Raw genomic sequence first — 15,872 nt, forward strand, 5'->3', positions numbered from 1 at the left:
TTATGAAGTGGTTGGGCTTTTAATTCAATTTTATTATGTCAAGTTGTACAGAATTTCCCCATACATTAATGGGATGTCCAGGTACCAGGTTTCATATAAAAAGCAGACTTCCTGAGGGAAGATCAGTGCTTCTTTCTGCCATGTGGTCACCACTCGAGCTCAACTGGGTATTTCCCAGTAAGGCAGGCGGTGCAGTGGCCGACTCTCCTAGAGAGTTTGTTGTTGGAGCTGATCATCTCGTCCTTCTCATGCAAGGAGGCGAGGCCTCCCTGAACGGCAGACAGCAGGCCTTCCACAGTGAGATACTTAACGCTATCCGCTCCTACACAAAAAAGTGTTAGTGACGAACTGCAAGACAATATCTAATACATACCGTGTATTCTACTCTGTTTGGATTTTGTCAATGTGCAGGGCAATAAATGTGATGAGTGATAAAAAGGTTAAAGCCTGGAATCCAATGTGACTCACCGATGTACCCAGCAATGTCCTGAAACTCTGGCCTGTTGGCAATAAGCTCTTCTCTGGTTGGAATGTTGATGCCCATGTAACAAGGATGCCTGATGGGTGGAGAGGCAACCCGGATATGGACCTGACAAAAGAAAAACGTCAATGTGCCATGTCTAAAAAATCCAAACCCATAAAATATATAATTCAAGTGTTGGGTCCCAACCTCTTTAGCCCCGGCCTCCTTTAGCAGTTTAATTATAGGGGAGATGGTGTTGCCCCTGACGATGGAATCATCAATGAGAACAATTCGTTTCCCAGCAAAGTTGTCCGTCAAGGCTCCAAACTTCTTCGCAACTCCCAGTTGCCTGAGGCGGGTGTTGGGCTGAATGAAGGTCCGGCCAACGTAGCGATTCTTACACAGGACCTCCACATATGGCAGCCCAAGCTGCCAGGTCAGGTGAAAGGAGTACGTTTGCAACACATCTTGGTAAAAACACTTTAACCGAGTCTGTGGCTAAAAACCCTTTTCATTGTGAATAAATAGACTTGCAACCTGCTGAGCATATCCCAGTGCTGCTGGGGTTGCAGACTCTGGCACGGTGCTGACCAAATCTGCATCGGTAGGGGCCTCGATGGCCAACTGGCGTCCACATCGCTGCCTGACAGTGTAAACCATCTGTCCTGAAACGGAGTGAGGCAAAACCTTTAAAAAAGGACACCAGAAGCTGAACTTCTGAGTGATATTGAGATGTCAACATTTAGTCTAGACATTGAGTCTACATTGCATAGCACCTTTGAAAACAACTAATATTGTTTTGTTAGAATGACTTTTTTGCCAAAATTAGATTTCTAAATTAGTCAGTAAGGAAATGGGTAAAGTTCCAAGAGTACCCCAGGGCTTCCCAATAATTTATACACACCTTCAAATATGGAGTCAGGTCTGGCAAAGTAAACATATTCGAAGATGCAGAACGCCGGGACGTCTCCCTCTGGGCGAGGAACAATACTCAGGGTTTTGACTCCGTGTTTGGAGATCTGGACTATCTCACCCGGCTGGACTTCCCTGTAGTACCTGATGATTTAAGAGGCCAAAGCTACATTTAGTAAGGATCCAATGAGGAGACACCGGTGTGGCCGTCCAACGGCAGTGGGACATCTTATGAAAGCCTACACACCTGGCACCAATGGACTGGAAGCTGCATGACTCAGAGGACACTACCCAGCCCTCGGTATCCCCCTCGCCGCCACCTGAACAGCAACCAAGAGAGCAAGTTCATGGTCTTTCTGCGGCTTCCTCTGAGGACGCACAGCAGTGTTTATAATGGCTCACTAATTGCTCCCACATAGGTATGGCGATTTGATCCACATAAGAGCAAGGCCACTTGGTAAAATTTAGCATTCCATGCAACCCATAGTTCCTTCTTGGGAGAAAAATGAATACTTAAATCTTCACCTGAACTTTGCAGTTTGGAGATAGGAACGATGCGCCCAATGCAGAGGGGCCGGTTCCCATAAGGGTCCCGGATGGCATAGACGACATCTCTGAACATTACCAACAGGGAATAGGATGTGGGCGTCTCGGTCATCAGATTTTTTATTCTGAAAAATCAGGGTTTATATTTTTCAGACTGTGCAGTATCCATTGTACAACGATGTTAAGCACAACCCGTCTATGCTGAAACACCAAGGTTAGCATGTGTTTATTTGTAGAGGAGCTTGTCTTAGAAAATCCAGTTTTCCATAGGGTTACCTAACATGATCAACATTCAGGAACATATTTGAAATGTTCCCCAAACTATTCCTTATAGATGTGTGCCGCTTCATTTCATTGTAAGAGCATTACCTCAAAGTAAGTATGTACAGTAAAAAAACTAATAAGTATATGTTGTTCAGGTAAAAAATTGTTCACAATTACTCCAATACAAGTAACAAAATAGTCTGGTATCATAAATTGCTGCATTAACAATCCTACTTCCCAACACTGACCTGGCAACCCAGTCAGGTGCATCCACCTCTTCCATAGGTGGGGTGAGGGCGAGCAGCTGGGTGATGAGCTCACTATCAGAGCTGGTCGACAGACCAACGCCATGGCGCATCACCTGCAAACACAAACACACATAGAATCCAACAAATCCCAGCTAGTACAGAAGTGATTTAAATATTTCTGAGATAACAAGCTTGCGCGCGCACACACACACACACACACACACACACACACACACACACACACACACACACACACACACACACACACACACACACACACACACACACACACACACACACACACACACACACACACACACACACACACACCTTTTTGCGCAGGGCAGCAGCGTTGATCAGCTCTCCGTTGTGGGCCACTGCGATCTCTCCATGCAGGGTATCAACTACAAAGGGCTGGCAGTTCTGCAGTTCCGAGTTCCCTGAGGTGGAGTAGCGGGTGTGGCCAATCCCAAGGTTGCCATTTCTGAGCTTCTGAAGCGCTTCAGGTGGGAAAGCAGTGCTCACTAATCCCATCCCCTAGAAGAGGAAGACATACCTTTTAGATTGCCATGATTTGAAACCGTAAAATATATCACTGTAATAATGAGTGGTCATGCATATAAAATATTGCAATCCCCTTACTTGAATCTTGGTTTGCCAAGGAAAATTAGTGTGATTAAAAAGGCAGCCAATTTTGCCCCATATATACATCTGACAACTTGTAGAATTTATTATAAAAGTTTAATTAATATGAATGATAAAAAGGTGATTCAATAATGCCAGTGTTAATCAAAGGGATCCAGATTAATAAAGAGACTAGAAATCAGATAAGATTTGTTTCCCCATTAAAAAGAAAATGAAATTCTTCCTCCATGCTTAGTCAACAGACCATTATTACCAAGTGTGTACGTATGAAAACTAACCGTAAGAATGCATAAACATGCTACATTGCTTGAGGTTCCAGAAAGGGGTTTCGAAGAATGCAGTCAAAAAATAGATAGTTAAATTAAGATGGAGATACGTTTTTTTTTTTTTTTTTTTTTTTTTTTAACCGGTTAACGATCCTCTCAAACAATATATCACGTATCTGCTCTTGGCATATAAAAAACATGTGTAATACTATCAGTCTAATTAACGTGACAACCGTTCATATGTGTTTATTTCCTGGCTATGAAATCAATGCATTCCAAGTGGCGTTCCACAACATAACAATGGCAGTTGTCGCCTTTAACAGAACTAGACGACGGACGATTGTATACATGTGTTAAACATACATAGCGATGTATAATACATAAATAAAACCCAATACGCAAAATAAATCCAAAACAAGAATAGAAGCTGACGATAAAATCAGACATAACCATCCAAATAGTGTATTTATAGTTAATTTTCGAAAAAACTTCCGTGTCGTTTTTAAACGTAACAACCGAAGTAATCTTAACCATGCGTGATGAATTCCTGAGACGTAGGCTATTTAGCCCCAAACATCAATTTCATCATTCAATGTAAAAAGAACTGGCGCACCGCCGTGTTAAGTAAATGATCGCCAGCGGCGCACCGTCGTATTGCATCATTTAAAAATATAATAATAGTCTTGCCGGGACAGGTTAAATAACTTTAATTCATACGGATGGTTAACCCGGGCTACTTTACCTATCGTTGTTCCCTTATGAAACAATGCACCTTGCTTTTGACTTCACCTTGTGAGTTGTATATGTTGGTGGGCTGGCTCCATTGCTTGTGACAATTCCAGCACTTTCCTGGCCCCTACGTAAACAGAAGGGAGAACATCAACAGTGAAATCAACGATCTTGGGTGGATTGCAATTCAATTTCATGGCTACAACGTTTTTTTCTGCAACACTTTTCTACAAAACCAGTTTATTGCAACCACTTCTACGACGGTAGCAGGGAGGAATGTGCAGCTCTACAGTACTGAAGCCATGTAAAATCTTGTTGCTGCCGTTTCAACCTGTTTACCGAGCTGCTTCTCAGATTACATTTGGCCCCTCCCCCGTGCCACACAGCTTAAGCCAGTGGCGAGGCTGCTTTGTTACACGCAGGCGTAGATTTCGGGTTTAACCGCCTGGTTGCCTTGGAAACCGGGCGGCAATAAGAGGCGGATTGAGGGGGAAGAAAAGCGTTTCCAGGTCATTCCAATCATGGAGAAAAAAGCAAGGCAACAAAGGGGGGCAGAGGAATGGTGATAGAGGTAAATACCGACATGTAAAGGCAGTGGGGTGAGGCAGTGTTGCTAGCTATTATTTCAGTTTGGGAAGCCCTGGTAGGCAAGCATGTTGGCGAAAGCAGAACTAGCTTTGGCTTAATCTCAGAGCGTCTGAGAGTCCTCTGTGTTCAACGCAAATGGAGGGAATGTTAGGCCAAGTGCATCATGAGGCTTGTGGTAAATTAATACTCGTGTTGATTGAAAAACCTGGGGGGCAACATTGGGTTTGAGCCAATGTTGTCTAAATGGAAAATGTAGATTTGGTCTATATGTTCTCATCAGAATCCAGCCTTAAGTCCTATTGCATGTCGATCCTGCTTCAAGTCAAATGCTTTCCTGCTTAAGTCACATGTTATTATCTGCCTGACAACATCCTAAGCTTAAACGGACACGCTTCTGGACGAGAGTAGCTTCAGCGAGTGCTTGGAGAGGAAATTGAATGCCATGTTATGGGTACTCCCTCATTCAGCACAATGCATTGTGTTTTACTCTCACAGATAGAAACAAGAGAATCTCCACGACAGTCTCCAAAGCAGAAAGAGACGTTTCAACAAACTACAGCCAAGGAACCGGCTTACAAATGAGTTCTACACACAGGTCTACAGATGGCTGGGAAGAGCAGGAAGATGCGTGTAGTGATGTAGCCTACTCGGAAAAGGAATGTCATTGTAAGTTTAACTCCAAATGTTAAGTCTACAGCTAACAATTTAAGAAAAGCTGTAAAACTAAAAGAGCTATATGTAAAAAATTTACTGTACTAAATCATAAAATGATCTTATGTTAGATTAAGGAAAAATGACAAATCCAACATTTCTGGCTTCTCTGACAATGCTACAACCACTATGTTCTGAGAAATTTCCGTTCTGGGTTGGAACGTTTGTTATGGTTTTGGCCTGCATGTTATGGTTTGCTATTCTAAGAGTACCCTAGGTTGCCAGATATTAAACAAATTGGTTTTGTGTCTGGGAACAAATGTCTCACTATCTCATCCCCAACATAACATCAGCATGTATGCCTGTTGGTGTGTGGATGCACGTTGGTCTGTGCAGCGCTTCATGGGCGGATCCAAGGGCCACTGCCTTACACTCCATACATAGCCGAAGAGGGGGGCCGCCATTGGACCGACAAGGAAGTGCGCGCTCTGCTGTGCGTGTGGGCCGACCGAACCATTCGGGACCAACTCAAGTGCACACTTCGCAACAAGTCAATTTTCCAGGAAATGGCCCATCAGATGCAACAGAACTTTGGCGTGGTGCGGAACTGGAAGCAATGCCGCACCAAGTATAAAAACCTCAAGTACGAGTACAAGACTGCCAGGAACGTGCAGGCTACAGGGAGCGGAGTGGGTCCGGGGAAGTATATGAAGTTCTTTGACGAGGTGGAAGGCATTCTGACCGATAGGGAACTGGACATCGGGGCCTGGTGTAATGGAGACATGGAAGCAGGAATTCTGGGATCTCCGGCAGGCCAGACGCCGCAGACCATCAGAGCGTCCGAGAGTGAGGTCATCATAGAAATTGACGATGGCAAGTATTACATTTTTTCAGATATCAGCAGCAGCCAATAGTTCAAACACACCCACTTGGAAAACTCTTTAACTCTTTAACTTGTCATGCTGTCCTTACAGATGACAGTGACGACTATGAGAATGATGTTGAGATGGAGCAGAGACTGAAAGGAACAGGTTTGAAAGAAACAAATACATCAGGCTGCACAGTATAAACCAAAAATGATGATGTCCTTGTTTAAAAGATTTGGACTATCAAGAACCATACTTCGTTAGACATGTTGCTTACTTTACCTTGTTCACCCCGTTTAGAACACTTAACGTTATCACTCACCTGAGTGAGCATTATCAGTCATCATCCATCTCACATCTGTGGGTTATCATTTTGTATGCCGCACTATCAGGTTGCCTACTCAGGTTAAATGCCTGATGTAGTGGAAAAACCTACAAGGTTCATTGGGAAATCTATGTACTTAAATACAATAAATTATTTCAATTCTGATTTTGGCAAGGGTTTAACAGTCAGTATATATATATTACAAACACAAACACAGTTTATCAGCAAACTTTGCTGGCAAACATTTATATAATCCACAACAATAAAACAATAAATAATGGCAAATGTATGTAAAAAGGAACATTGAAAGAAGATTGTCCCTTAAAATCTTTCAACAATCATTCATCACATTTTGATATTTATACTGGGCAGCCGTGATTTTTTTTTTTTTTCTGACAATTAAAAATATCTGCATTTCTGTTTTTGTACATCTGCTTACTCAATGAATATTTGGTCACTCAAGATACCTACCTATCTTCAAACCTAGCTGCATCAGGCAGTGGCCAGTTCCATGTGGTAACTGTATCGGACACGGGCCGGAACTGGAGTGACCAGGAGATCCGGGCGCTTATTCAAGTTTGGTCTGAGGAGGGCATGTGCAAGCAGCTGGAGAACTCCACCAGAAAGAGGGACATCTTTGTCCAGATCTCAAACAGGTTAATGCTGCAGGGCGTTGAGAGAGACTGGAAGCAGTGCCACACCAAGTACAAGAACCTCAAGTACCTGTATCGCTCTCTGCAGAAGGGGAAGGCGGAGGGCACCGACCCGCGGCGCCTCATGAGGTTCTATGACGAGGTAGATGCCCTTCTGACCCGCACCAGTACTGACTCTCCATGTGTGATGGGATACACAGAGCCCTACATTGAGCCAGACGGACTCTCAAGAATGACAGGCGATGAGGGGAGAAGCACGGCTGGTGTCAGTCCGACAAAATCGTTGACCACCAAGTCAAATCCTGGCATTGGGGAAGACGGAACCCAAAATCCTGATACTTTCTTTTCTACAAGCTTGGAGGTCATACAATGTCTTCACGATGCAGAATCTAAGCCACATGTAGTCATGGAACAGAGTTTGGGGCAACAACCACAGAGAAGCGTTTTACGTGAGTGATACAATAGTCAGTTCCTTTTCATATTATTACAAACATTTGTGCATATCTAGTGGTTAAAAACTTGCAGGGTTTGATAGTTAGAGTGCGGGATCATGGAAATTGAATTTGGTTCACATTGCAGGTCATGCAGAAACAACGTTTTCGGAAAACAGAGGAATAAAGAGAAAAGCTGTACATCAAGGTTGTTAAGAGTGTCTATCCTGTTCATTAATTTGTAAGACAGCCAGCAACGTGATTTTGCGCAACTGGGTTAGCCATGGACAGTCCGGTGACTCTGAAATTAAATTATAAAAGACGGATGGTCAAGAGTTACAACAGCTGACCAAGTCGTGATTCGTAATGAAATCACGTGCATCTACTTTACTGAAAAAGCATCTAATCTTATTGAAGGCCACGTATCTTGGCCACATAAACAATATAACCCTTTCTTTTCTCATATTTCTATTTTCAGATACCACAGTGAGACTTGCGAAACGACTCGTTACCAGTAAAGAAGAACAGGACGACATTCCGATAATAGAGATGAGTTCAGTTCGTTCCTTCTGGGCATCTAAACCGATCACGGACAGCAAGGTAACCTCGATTCCCCCCGTATTACTACCAAGTGGCAAGAACCAAAGCAATTTTACTAGTACAACAAAAAATGCAACTAAACAACTTATAAAAGCTGTAGGCCCAACATGTTTTGGGCTGTGAATTGAGGCACATGATCCCTGGTTATTGGTGGAATGAGTACAAGGGAAGAGCATAATATCTAGTATTCAATGATGATTGAGTATACAACGTTTATGCCACTGTAAAGCTCAGATTGCCCAAGGTCATACATTATTTGATTTTAAGACCATTAACTGGCAGTTTAATAGTATAGGATACGGCCGTATCCTATACTATTAAACGTGGGAATATTGCGTGGGAATATTAATGATCGTGTCTATCATGTGTTGACAACATACCTGTGTTGCAACGCCGTAAGTCCCAAAGTTAAGACCTGGGCAACTTCCAGCTGTGTTGGCCACTCTCCTGCTGCAACACATCCGAAGACGCCGCACTCTTCTCCGATCCCATTCTCTTCAAACTCCATCCTTAATGGACTTGCTTGCCTCCGCTGCACGTACTTACAGAAAAGGTTAAAGAGCGCGATTACACTACGATTTCCTTAACCACGTGCAAATCGGTAGACTTGCTAAGTATCCAGTCAATTGAACCGTTTTCGACACAACTGGAACGGCCTATCGATAGAACGGATGGAAGCACAACTATCAGTCGCACGTGACAATTTACGATCATTCAACTTTAAGCATCCTCATCTGATAGATGACTAATTTACGTTTTCGATGATAACAAGAATGTTCTGACGACTTCTGATGAATTATTTCGGATCATTGTGCCCGTAGAAAAGTCGAAAAACAGGGTTGCATTAAAATACTAGAAGTCTGATTCTGGAATGGCAAGTTATTACCCCCACGTGGTACCACTGCAGTGCTCTGATTGGCTCTTGCATTTGGTCTTCGCGTCACTTTAGCAAACTTCCCTGTTCCTCTCCCGAGTCCCCGACACGCGCTCCATTCGCTGCCATCTCTAATTTGTAAGCCACGGGTTTATTTTCAGACGTTTAAAACGCTGTCGGGCGTTTTCGTCTTTGTCTTTTGTTTCATTCTCAAGGACCACACGTTTTGCAAGAACGCTATGGCCGCTGCACACGGTAGGCGGACTCTTCATCTACCCAAAAAGTTTTTGCGCAACATTCCTCACATTTCAGCAAGTCTATCAAATGTTAATGGACGCTTTTGTGGCTGTGCATGTTTTTTTTTGTTTGTCTTTTGTTAGAGTTGAAACTTGGCCAGAAACTGAACGAGGGAAAGACGAAGGAAATTTATTCGCTTGTGGATCAGCCCGGTCTAGTTCTGGTGCAATCCAAAAACCAGATCACTGCTGGAAATGCGGTTCGGAAAGACCAGATGGAGGGCAAGGCCGCTATCGCTAACAAAACCACCAGCTGCGTGTTCAAGCTGCTGCAGGAGGCAGGTGAGAAACACCGTCCGAAGTGATTCGAGTCACTGGAACTGTGGATTTTTTTTTAGGTGTTATGCAGTGTTTGTAAGTCTTCCTCCATGAATCGGATGTCATATGTTACGTAAAAAGTCAATATTACTAATGAACTGATATGTTTCAGTGTATTAGTTCAAATAAATCTAATGGCGAGTGTAAATGATTGTGTGCCAAAATAGTCTAAATCTGCCCGCCCCCATTTATATAGATGTGCAACAGAAGATATTGATTGTAGATAGATTACACTTCAATTGCTGCTTAAAAGAACCATTCAGTGTCAGTCATTATGTACCAATGACGACCTTCTTAATTATATCCTATAGTAAACTTCCGGAGCTACCTACTTTTCTGCATTTCTATGTTCATGCTACACACAGACAATCATTTCCCAAAATATGTTAGTGAATGAACACATGGTTAATCTCCCAATTGATATATTCCATGCGTGCTGCATGATCTGCTCTAGAAGCATTGAGTAGAATGGACATGATGAATGCTTGTAACGTTCAGGAATCAAGACGGCATTTGTGGAGCAGCACTCAGACACAGCGTTCATCGCGGTCCACTGTGAGATGATCCCCATCGAGTGGGTCTGTCGAAGGGTGGCCACCGGGTCCTTTCTCAAGAGAAATCCTGGTGTCAAGGAAGGATATCGCTTCTCTCCACTGAAGCTAGAGATGTTCTTCAAAGTAAGCGTATTGTATATTCTCAGAAGAAAATGTGTAGGGCTTCTGCATTCTAACATCACGTCGCAATGGCCGCGTCCATTACAGAAGTATATGAGCATAGGAATGTTATTTTATGGTAGGAATGGTGTTTTGGTCATTCTATGGTATTATTATTTTTCATTTTAGGGAAAGGTTGTGTTTTAAAACTTTCAAAGTGTTTCTCATGAATATCAACGTTTTGATTGGCCTAGTTTCAGTTGTATTTACGTTTTCTACCTGACGACTCCCGCGGGGTCTTAAAAAGTCTTAAAAGCATTGAATTTATGAATTTGGAAATAATACCTGAAAAAGTCTTGAATTTCGATATCTGGGTCTTAAAAAAATCGGCAGTATAACTTCTCCGTAGCGCATTCTCCTCAAAAGTCAAAACACCGGAACCAATAATGAATGCAACGCTTCCCCGGGTCCCATATATATTTCCATGGTTCCCACTTCCCACACGTCACTTTGCTACAGTACACCAACAACAAGCCAAGCAGAAGTGTGTACATTTTTTTTTTTAACGTTTGTTTAGGTTATCTAGCGACCCATTTTATGCTGGGGTTATGGGGAAATGTAAGTTTAATGACGCGTGGCGAGATAAACAGGCATTTTGCCACTGGTTGAAACCGGTGGACAAAAATGTTTTCGAGGCTTTTTGCACCGTATGCAAAACAATTATTCAGCTTGGTACGAGGGGCTTGAAGGCTTTAGAGTCCCATGCCAAGTCGTCCAAGCACATTTCTTCTATAAAAGGGAAATATCAAACTCCTTCCATCGCCGGAGTGTTTTCTGCTAGCGTTAGCCAGCCAGCTGTTGTGCCTGAATCAGAAGCAGATAACCAGCCAACTGCTAGCACTAGCAGTGATACAGCAGCCCCTCCAGTTACGACCGCTAGAGTGGATCTGCGCACATCTTTTGGGTCCACACCAACTATGAAGGCAGAGGTGTTGTGGACTCTTAATACCATCTCCAAACACCAGTCTTACAATGGTAATGAGAGTATTTCAGAGCTGTTCAAATGCATGTTCCCAGATTACGACATCGCTACCACATTTACTTGTGGTCCTGACAAAACGGCGTACATAGCCAAGTTTGGTTTAGCTGTCTATATAAAAGAGGAACTGGTGTCCCAAGTCAACAAATCGCCGTTCGTTCTGATGTTCGACGAGAGCCTCAACGAGACTACGAAAAACAAACAGCTGGATGTGCATGTCCGCTTCTGGAACGAGGGACAGGTTCAGTCCAGATATCTGGGCTCCCAGTTTATGGGACATTCCACTGCACAAGACCTGCTGTCACATCTCAAAGTATGCATAACCCTTTTTACTCTACTTTCCTTAACAATGTTTGTTTATGTGTTTATGTACTTGGCAGACGCTTTTGTCCAAAGCAAATACCGTATTTTCTGCACTGTAAGGCGCACCGGAGTATAAACCGCAGCAGCTAAATTGAATGATGTGTACATATATAAGACGCACTGGACTATAAGCCGCAGGTGTTTTAATGTTTAATTACCATTAGGGCTGGCCCGAATGCCATTTTTCAGGCTTCGAATACTCGTTGGTTTTTCCGAGCGATTAATCGAATACTCGTTCCAGAAAAAAACACCATCAAAAACAACATTAATAATCCCTATATACTCCCTGGAACCGATTATGACAGTATCTGCATATTTTGTTGAAGATTTAATAGCTTTTTACCGTTAATTAGTAGGCCTAAGTAGGTTGAAGTTCCTTAGTTTTTCCCTGTGGAAGCGAACAGCTGTTGTTCCGTTCCAAATCAGCTGCTATCTCAGCCCTTACGGGAGCTTTTCAATTCATCCCATACCCAACCTTTAAGGAAAGAATGTTAATACAAGTAAATGCATAAATGTCAATACAAATAATCACTTAAGGAAAGAATGTTGTTGGTACAAGAATAATACATAAATGGTTGTCTGTAAGGTCCCTAATCAGTCCTTTTTCATAGCACAGGTGAACAGATTCTGTCTTCATTTTTATTTTTTTTTAGCTCTTTTGAAATTCTAAAACGTGTGTGTGTGTGTGTGTGTGTGTGTGTGTGTGTGTGTGTGTGTGTGTGTGTGTGTGTGTGTGTGTGTGTGTGTGTGTGTGTGTGTGTGTGTGTGTGTGTGTGTGTGTGTGTGTGTGTGTGTGTGTGTGTGTGTGTGTGTGTGTGTGTGTGTGTGTGTGTGTGTCACCTAGTCCTCTTATTTTGAGTAATGAAATGCAGCCCATTTTTCAGGAATGTATGGACAAACTGAACCTCAGGAACTTGGTGTCTATTTCAATGGATGGGCCCAATGTGAATTGGAAACTCTTCGACCTTTTCCAGAAAGATCAAGCTGAGCAGTACGGAGGTGAGGAGTTTATAATGCTATTACTGTGTGTGGGTGAGTGTTTCTGATCCATTAGTAATTATAAAAATGTATTACAATTTCAAAGTTCTAATTTGGTTTCTAATATCAAGTTTGCATTGAAACCTTTAGGTCTTCAGCTCGTTTGTGTGGGGAGCTGTGTCCTACACACGCTACACAACTCCTTCAAGTATGTGTTCACTGTATGGCAGCTGGACAAATTGCTGAGAGCAATGCACACATTGTTTCACAATACGCCTGCCAGGAGAGAGGATTACATCACCGTAACCAAGTCCAGTGTGTTCCCTCTATCTTTCTGTGCCCATCGTTGGGTAGAAAACCTTCCGGTTGTGGAGAGAGCCCTGGCAGTCTGGCCATCACTTCTCCTGTACATGGAAGCTGTGAAAACAAAGAGACTCCCGAACCCTGGAACAGGTAGGCCCTTCTTAAATGATGTGAATAGGTCTGTGACTGTGTCCTAACCCTGGTGGTGGTGTGGCCTTGTCATAGTTTTTGTAATATATGGCTAAGTTGAAATGTCTGACTGTCTGTATGTCTTTTTCTCAGCATCATATGACACACTTGCAGCAGCCATAAAGGATCCACTCGTCTTGGCCAAATTGCAGTTCTACGCAGCAATTGCCAGGACCTTCAATCCCTTCCTGAAAACATATCAGACGGATGAGCCTGTGCTCCCATTCCTCCCCAAGGACCTGACTGAGTTGATGATGGTAACAATTTACTTAACGTTATAACCCCTGATTGGGCTCAATTGATCCATTATGACAAAATGGGGTTTGTGGTTAGGATGTGTAAAAAATAGTGGCTACATTGTGCATCATCATAAGATAATTTGATGTTGGTGATTAATGTTCCGCACCAGACATTTTTGTGTTTGTCTGTTGACAGAGTCTACTCAGACGCTTCATAAAAAGAGAAGTACTACACGATATCACTGCCCTGCAGCTGACCAAACTGGATGTCACAGACAAGACCATCTGGCTCAGCCCACAAGACATCAGCATTGGTCTAGGTGCAGAGTCAGTCCTTAAGGTAGTGTGATGTTTTCAAAAGATCATTTTACAAATGGTTAGGGTGAACCAGGTGTCATTGAAGACATGTTCTATATTCATGGCTAATTTCTCTCTCTAGAGAATCAAAGGTGCAGTGCTCAGGGTGCTCGAGTTCCAAGAGAGAGTGCATGCAGGGACTGAGTAACATGATCAAGAAAGTGCAGGACAAGAACCCCCTCAAGTATCTGACTGTTAGGCAGATGGTGTGCCTGGATCCGTCAGTAATGTATAGAGAACCAGAAAGAGGCAGGAATCACATGAAAGGGCTGGTTCAAAGGTTTCTCCAGGACAAACAGCTTACTGATACTTCTTCGGGTAAGAATAAGGCAAATTATAGGCTACACATGAATTTATCCTCAATCTAATAAGCTGGTAATGCCCAATGATCTATCAATGTTTTTCTCTATTTTCTCATTTGTTTTGTCGTAGGGGATGTCATACTGCAGCAGTTTGACAGTCTCCTGTCCTTGGAGAGCCGGAGTGAGGACTTCCTCTCCTTTCAACCCATGCAGAAGAGGCTGGACATCTTCCTGAGCAGCGCCATGGAGCCTTATCCCGAGCTGTGGGCCTTCTGCAAGAAGTTGCTCATCCTCTCCCACGGTCAAGCTACAGTTGAGCGTGGATTCTCAATCAATAAAGAGGTGGAGTCTAATAACTTGGAGGAGGATACTGTGGTCACACGGAGACTGGTGTGTGACTTCATCATACAACATGGAGGTGTTACCAAGGTAAGATGACTCCTGTCTGGACTAGTAATATGCTGTTGACTTAAAAGTTGATAGAATCAACATAGTTGGTCTCTTGAGTTTGTCACTGAATCTGGTTCTCTTTCCCCAACCCGATACCCAGGTTCCACTCAGTAAACCGCTACTGGAAAGTGTAGCAAGGGCAAGGACAAGGTATCGTACCCATCTGGAGACCAAAAGAAGGAACAGGGAGGCAAAAGACCAGGCTCTCAAGAGGAGGGAAGCAGAGGACTGTCTTGAGGAGCTGAAGGTTAAGAGGAGACGTGTACAGGAGGTATCTGAGGGTCTGGCTAGGGATGCGGACAGGATGGCTGAGGAGGCTGAAGCGAAGGCAGGGAGCAAGATGGCTGGCCTGATCACCAGGTCAAACATCCTGCGGAGAGGCCATAAGGAGAAGTTGGCAGAACTGGCTCTCCTTGATAAAGAGATCGCTTCTAAGAGTGCGGAGTTGACTGTGTGATCATAATTTTATTTATTGTTGAGTTGATTTTCATTGTTTATTGTTCAGGAGTCTGTGCTGTTGGCGTAAGTACTCACCACTATGCTGCAATGTTCCATCATTCCATAATGCTTTACAGTCCACATTTTCACATTTGTTGAAATAAATGAACACATTTTGAACAAACGTTGTCGGTAGGTCTGTGAAATAGGCCGTGAAATAGGTATTCATTTTTATATAAGTGGCCTTAAAAGGGACTTAAAAATACTTGAATTTGACTTGAAGAAACCTGTAGGAACCCAAATGACCAGGAGCATTGCCGACAATAAATCACATGATGAATTCCGAAGTTAAAGCCCTATGTCCTTTTTCAACGTCATTGGTTTGCCGGAATGGTATTTTTACTTTGCCTGCTTGAATTCTTCTGCATTATAAGTTTTCTCTATGTTGCTATTAGACCTTGGACCTATTAGAGACTTTGCTTTGAATGTGCTTTAGGATGTTGAATTTTTGCTTTAGGATGATGCCGACAATGACCCCCAATGGTCGGAGGAGCAACTGCTGGTGGCCAATTTCTCTCTGGCTGGGCTCGCCATCAGCCAGTGTGAGGTGGACATCATGAACCGCAGCACCGTGGCCATCTTTGAGATCCTGGAGAGGGCCTGGGCCACCCAAAACTGCACTTTGGTTGACATGAAGGTACATGGTCTCATTGCTGCCCCCGATTGGTAAAAATACATAATAAAAAATTGAGATTATAGTGTGCAGATTTGAAAATTTGCACATGCAATTGTCTACAAGCTTCCATCGTCAGATTGCGGCCCCTAGCGATCGTCGATCTGAACGGCGGGGGGGGGGGGGGGCGCAGCGCGTTCAGGCACACACGCG

General features: G+C 43.3%; 3 protein-coding genes across 7 annotated transcripts in view; 2 read left to right on the forward strand and 1 right to left on the reverse strand.

Annotated features, from left to right (window-relative positions):
- ppat (phosphoribosyl pyrophosphate amidotransferase) lies at positions 1 to 9,325 on the reverse strand. Of its 3 annotated transcripts, XM_060067061.1 has the most exons (12): positions 8,568 to 8,707; positions 4,134 to 4,200; positions 3,357 to 3,384; positions 2,764 to 2,970; positions 2,434 to 2,546; positions 1,901 to 2,046; positions 1,623 to 1,695; positions 1,368 to 1,519; positions 1,001 to 1,128; positions 671 to 892; positions 469 to 589; positions 1 to 322 (listed from the first exon to the last, which is right to left on the reverse strand). In XM_060067061.1, the coding sequence occupies exons 2-12, from the start codon at positions 4,166 to 4,168 to the stop codon at positions 147 to 149; spliced, it is 1,401 nt and encodes a 466-aa protein (XP_059923044.1). In that variant the 5' UTR covers positions 4,169 to 4,200; positions 8,568 to 8,707; the 3' UTR covers positions 1 to 146. The 3 variants fall into 3 exon arrangements, with proteins under 3 accessions (XP_059923044.1, XP_059923042.1, XP_059923043.1); XM_060067059.1 differs by lacking the exon at positions 3,357 to 3,384 and having other exon boundaries at positions 8,568 to 9,325; XM_060067060.1 differs by lacking the exon at positions 8,568 to 8,707 and having other exon boundaries at positions 4,134 to 4,416.
- The window catches only part of paics (phosphoribosylaminoimidazole carboxylase, phosphoribosylaminoimidazole succinocarboxamide synthetase), a 16,474-nt gene continuing 5,105 nt past the window's right edge, over positions 4,504 to 15,872 (forward strand). The window contains exons 1-11 of one of the 3 annotated variants that reach the window (XM_060067056.1): positions 4,508 to 4,644; positions 5,157 to 5,327; positions 5,709 to 6,185; positions 6,287 to 6,343; positions 6,967 to 7,605; positions 7,736 to 7,795; positions 8,066 to 8,187; positions 9,277 to 9,316; positions 9,442 to 9,639; positions 10,174 to 10,352; positions 15,504 to 15,683. In XM_060067056.1, the coding sequence (XP_059923039.1) occupies positions 5,240 to 5,327; positions 5,709 to 6,185; positions 6,287 to 6,343; positions 6,967 to 7,605; positions 7,736 to 7,795; positions 8,066 to 8,187; positions 9,277 to 9,316; positions 9,442 to 9,639; positions 10,174 to 10,352; positions 15,504 to 15,683 (2,040 nt within the window). In that variant the 5' untranslated portion in view covers positions 4,508 to 4,644; positions 5,157 to 5,239. Of the gene's footprint in view, positions 4,645 to 5,156; positions 5,328 to 5,708; positions 6,186 to 6,286; positions 6,344 to 6,966; positions 7,606 to 7,735; positions 7,796 to 8,065; positions 8,188 to 9,276; positions 9,317 to 9,441; positions 9,640 to 10,173; positions 10,353 to 15,503; positions 15,684 to 15,872 lie in introns of all 3 variants that reach the window. The other 2 variants (XM_060067057.1, XM_060067058.1) reach the window with 2 other exon arrangements.
- LOC132469148 (uncharacterized) lies at positions 11,299 to 15,170 on the forward strand. The gene is made up of 7 exons (XM_060067069.1): positions 11,299 to 12,729; positions 12,859 to 13,161; positions 13,294 to 13,457; positions 13,638 to 13,779; positions 13,879 to 14,114; positions 14,229 to 14,527; positions 14,649 to 15,170. The coding sequence occupies exons 5-7, from the start codon at positions 13,928 to 13,930 to the stop codon at positions 15,003 to 15,005; spliced, it is 843 nt and encodes a 280-aa protein (XP_059923052.1). The 5' UTR covers positions 11,299 to 12,729; positions 12,859 to 13,161; positions 13,294 to 13,457; positions 13,638 to 13,779; positions 13,879 to 13,927; the 3' UTR covers positions 15,006 to 15,170.

This window comes from Gadus macrocephalus, chromosome 12 (assembly GCF_031168955.1).
Source record: "Gadus macrocephalus chromosome 12, ASM3116895v1".
Lineage (NCBI taxonomy): Eukaryota > Metazoa > Chordata > Actinopteri > Gadiformes > Gadidae > Gadus > Gadus macrocephalus.

Bases quoted from the DNA above. Each gene is read 5' to 3' on its own strand.
- ppat (XM_060067059.1), bottom strand. From the start codon at position 8,695: ATGGAGTTTGAAGAGAATGGGATCGGAGAAGAGTGCGGCGTCTTCGGA. The intron at 4,201-8,567 runs GTATGTTGTCAA...CTGTTTACGTAG, and splicing joins CTTACGGCGTTGCAACACAG to GGGCCAGGAAAGTGCTGGAA. The intron at 323-468 runs GTGAGTCACATT...TTTTTTGTGTAG, and splicing joins GGACATTGCTGGGTACATCG to GAGCGGATAGCGTTAAGTAT.
- LOC132469148 (XM_060067069.1), top strand. From the start codon at position 13,928: ATGCAGGGACTGAGTAACATGATCAAGAAAGTGCAGGACAAGAACCCC. The intron at 14,115-14,228 runs GTAAGAATAAGG...GTTTTGTCGTAG, and splicing joins GCTTACTGATACTTCTTCGG to GGGATGTCATACTGCAGCAG. The intron at 14,528-14,648 runs GTAAGATGACTC...CCCGATACCCAG, and splicing joins AACATGGAGGTGTTACCAAG to GTTCCACTCAGTAAACCGCT.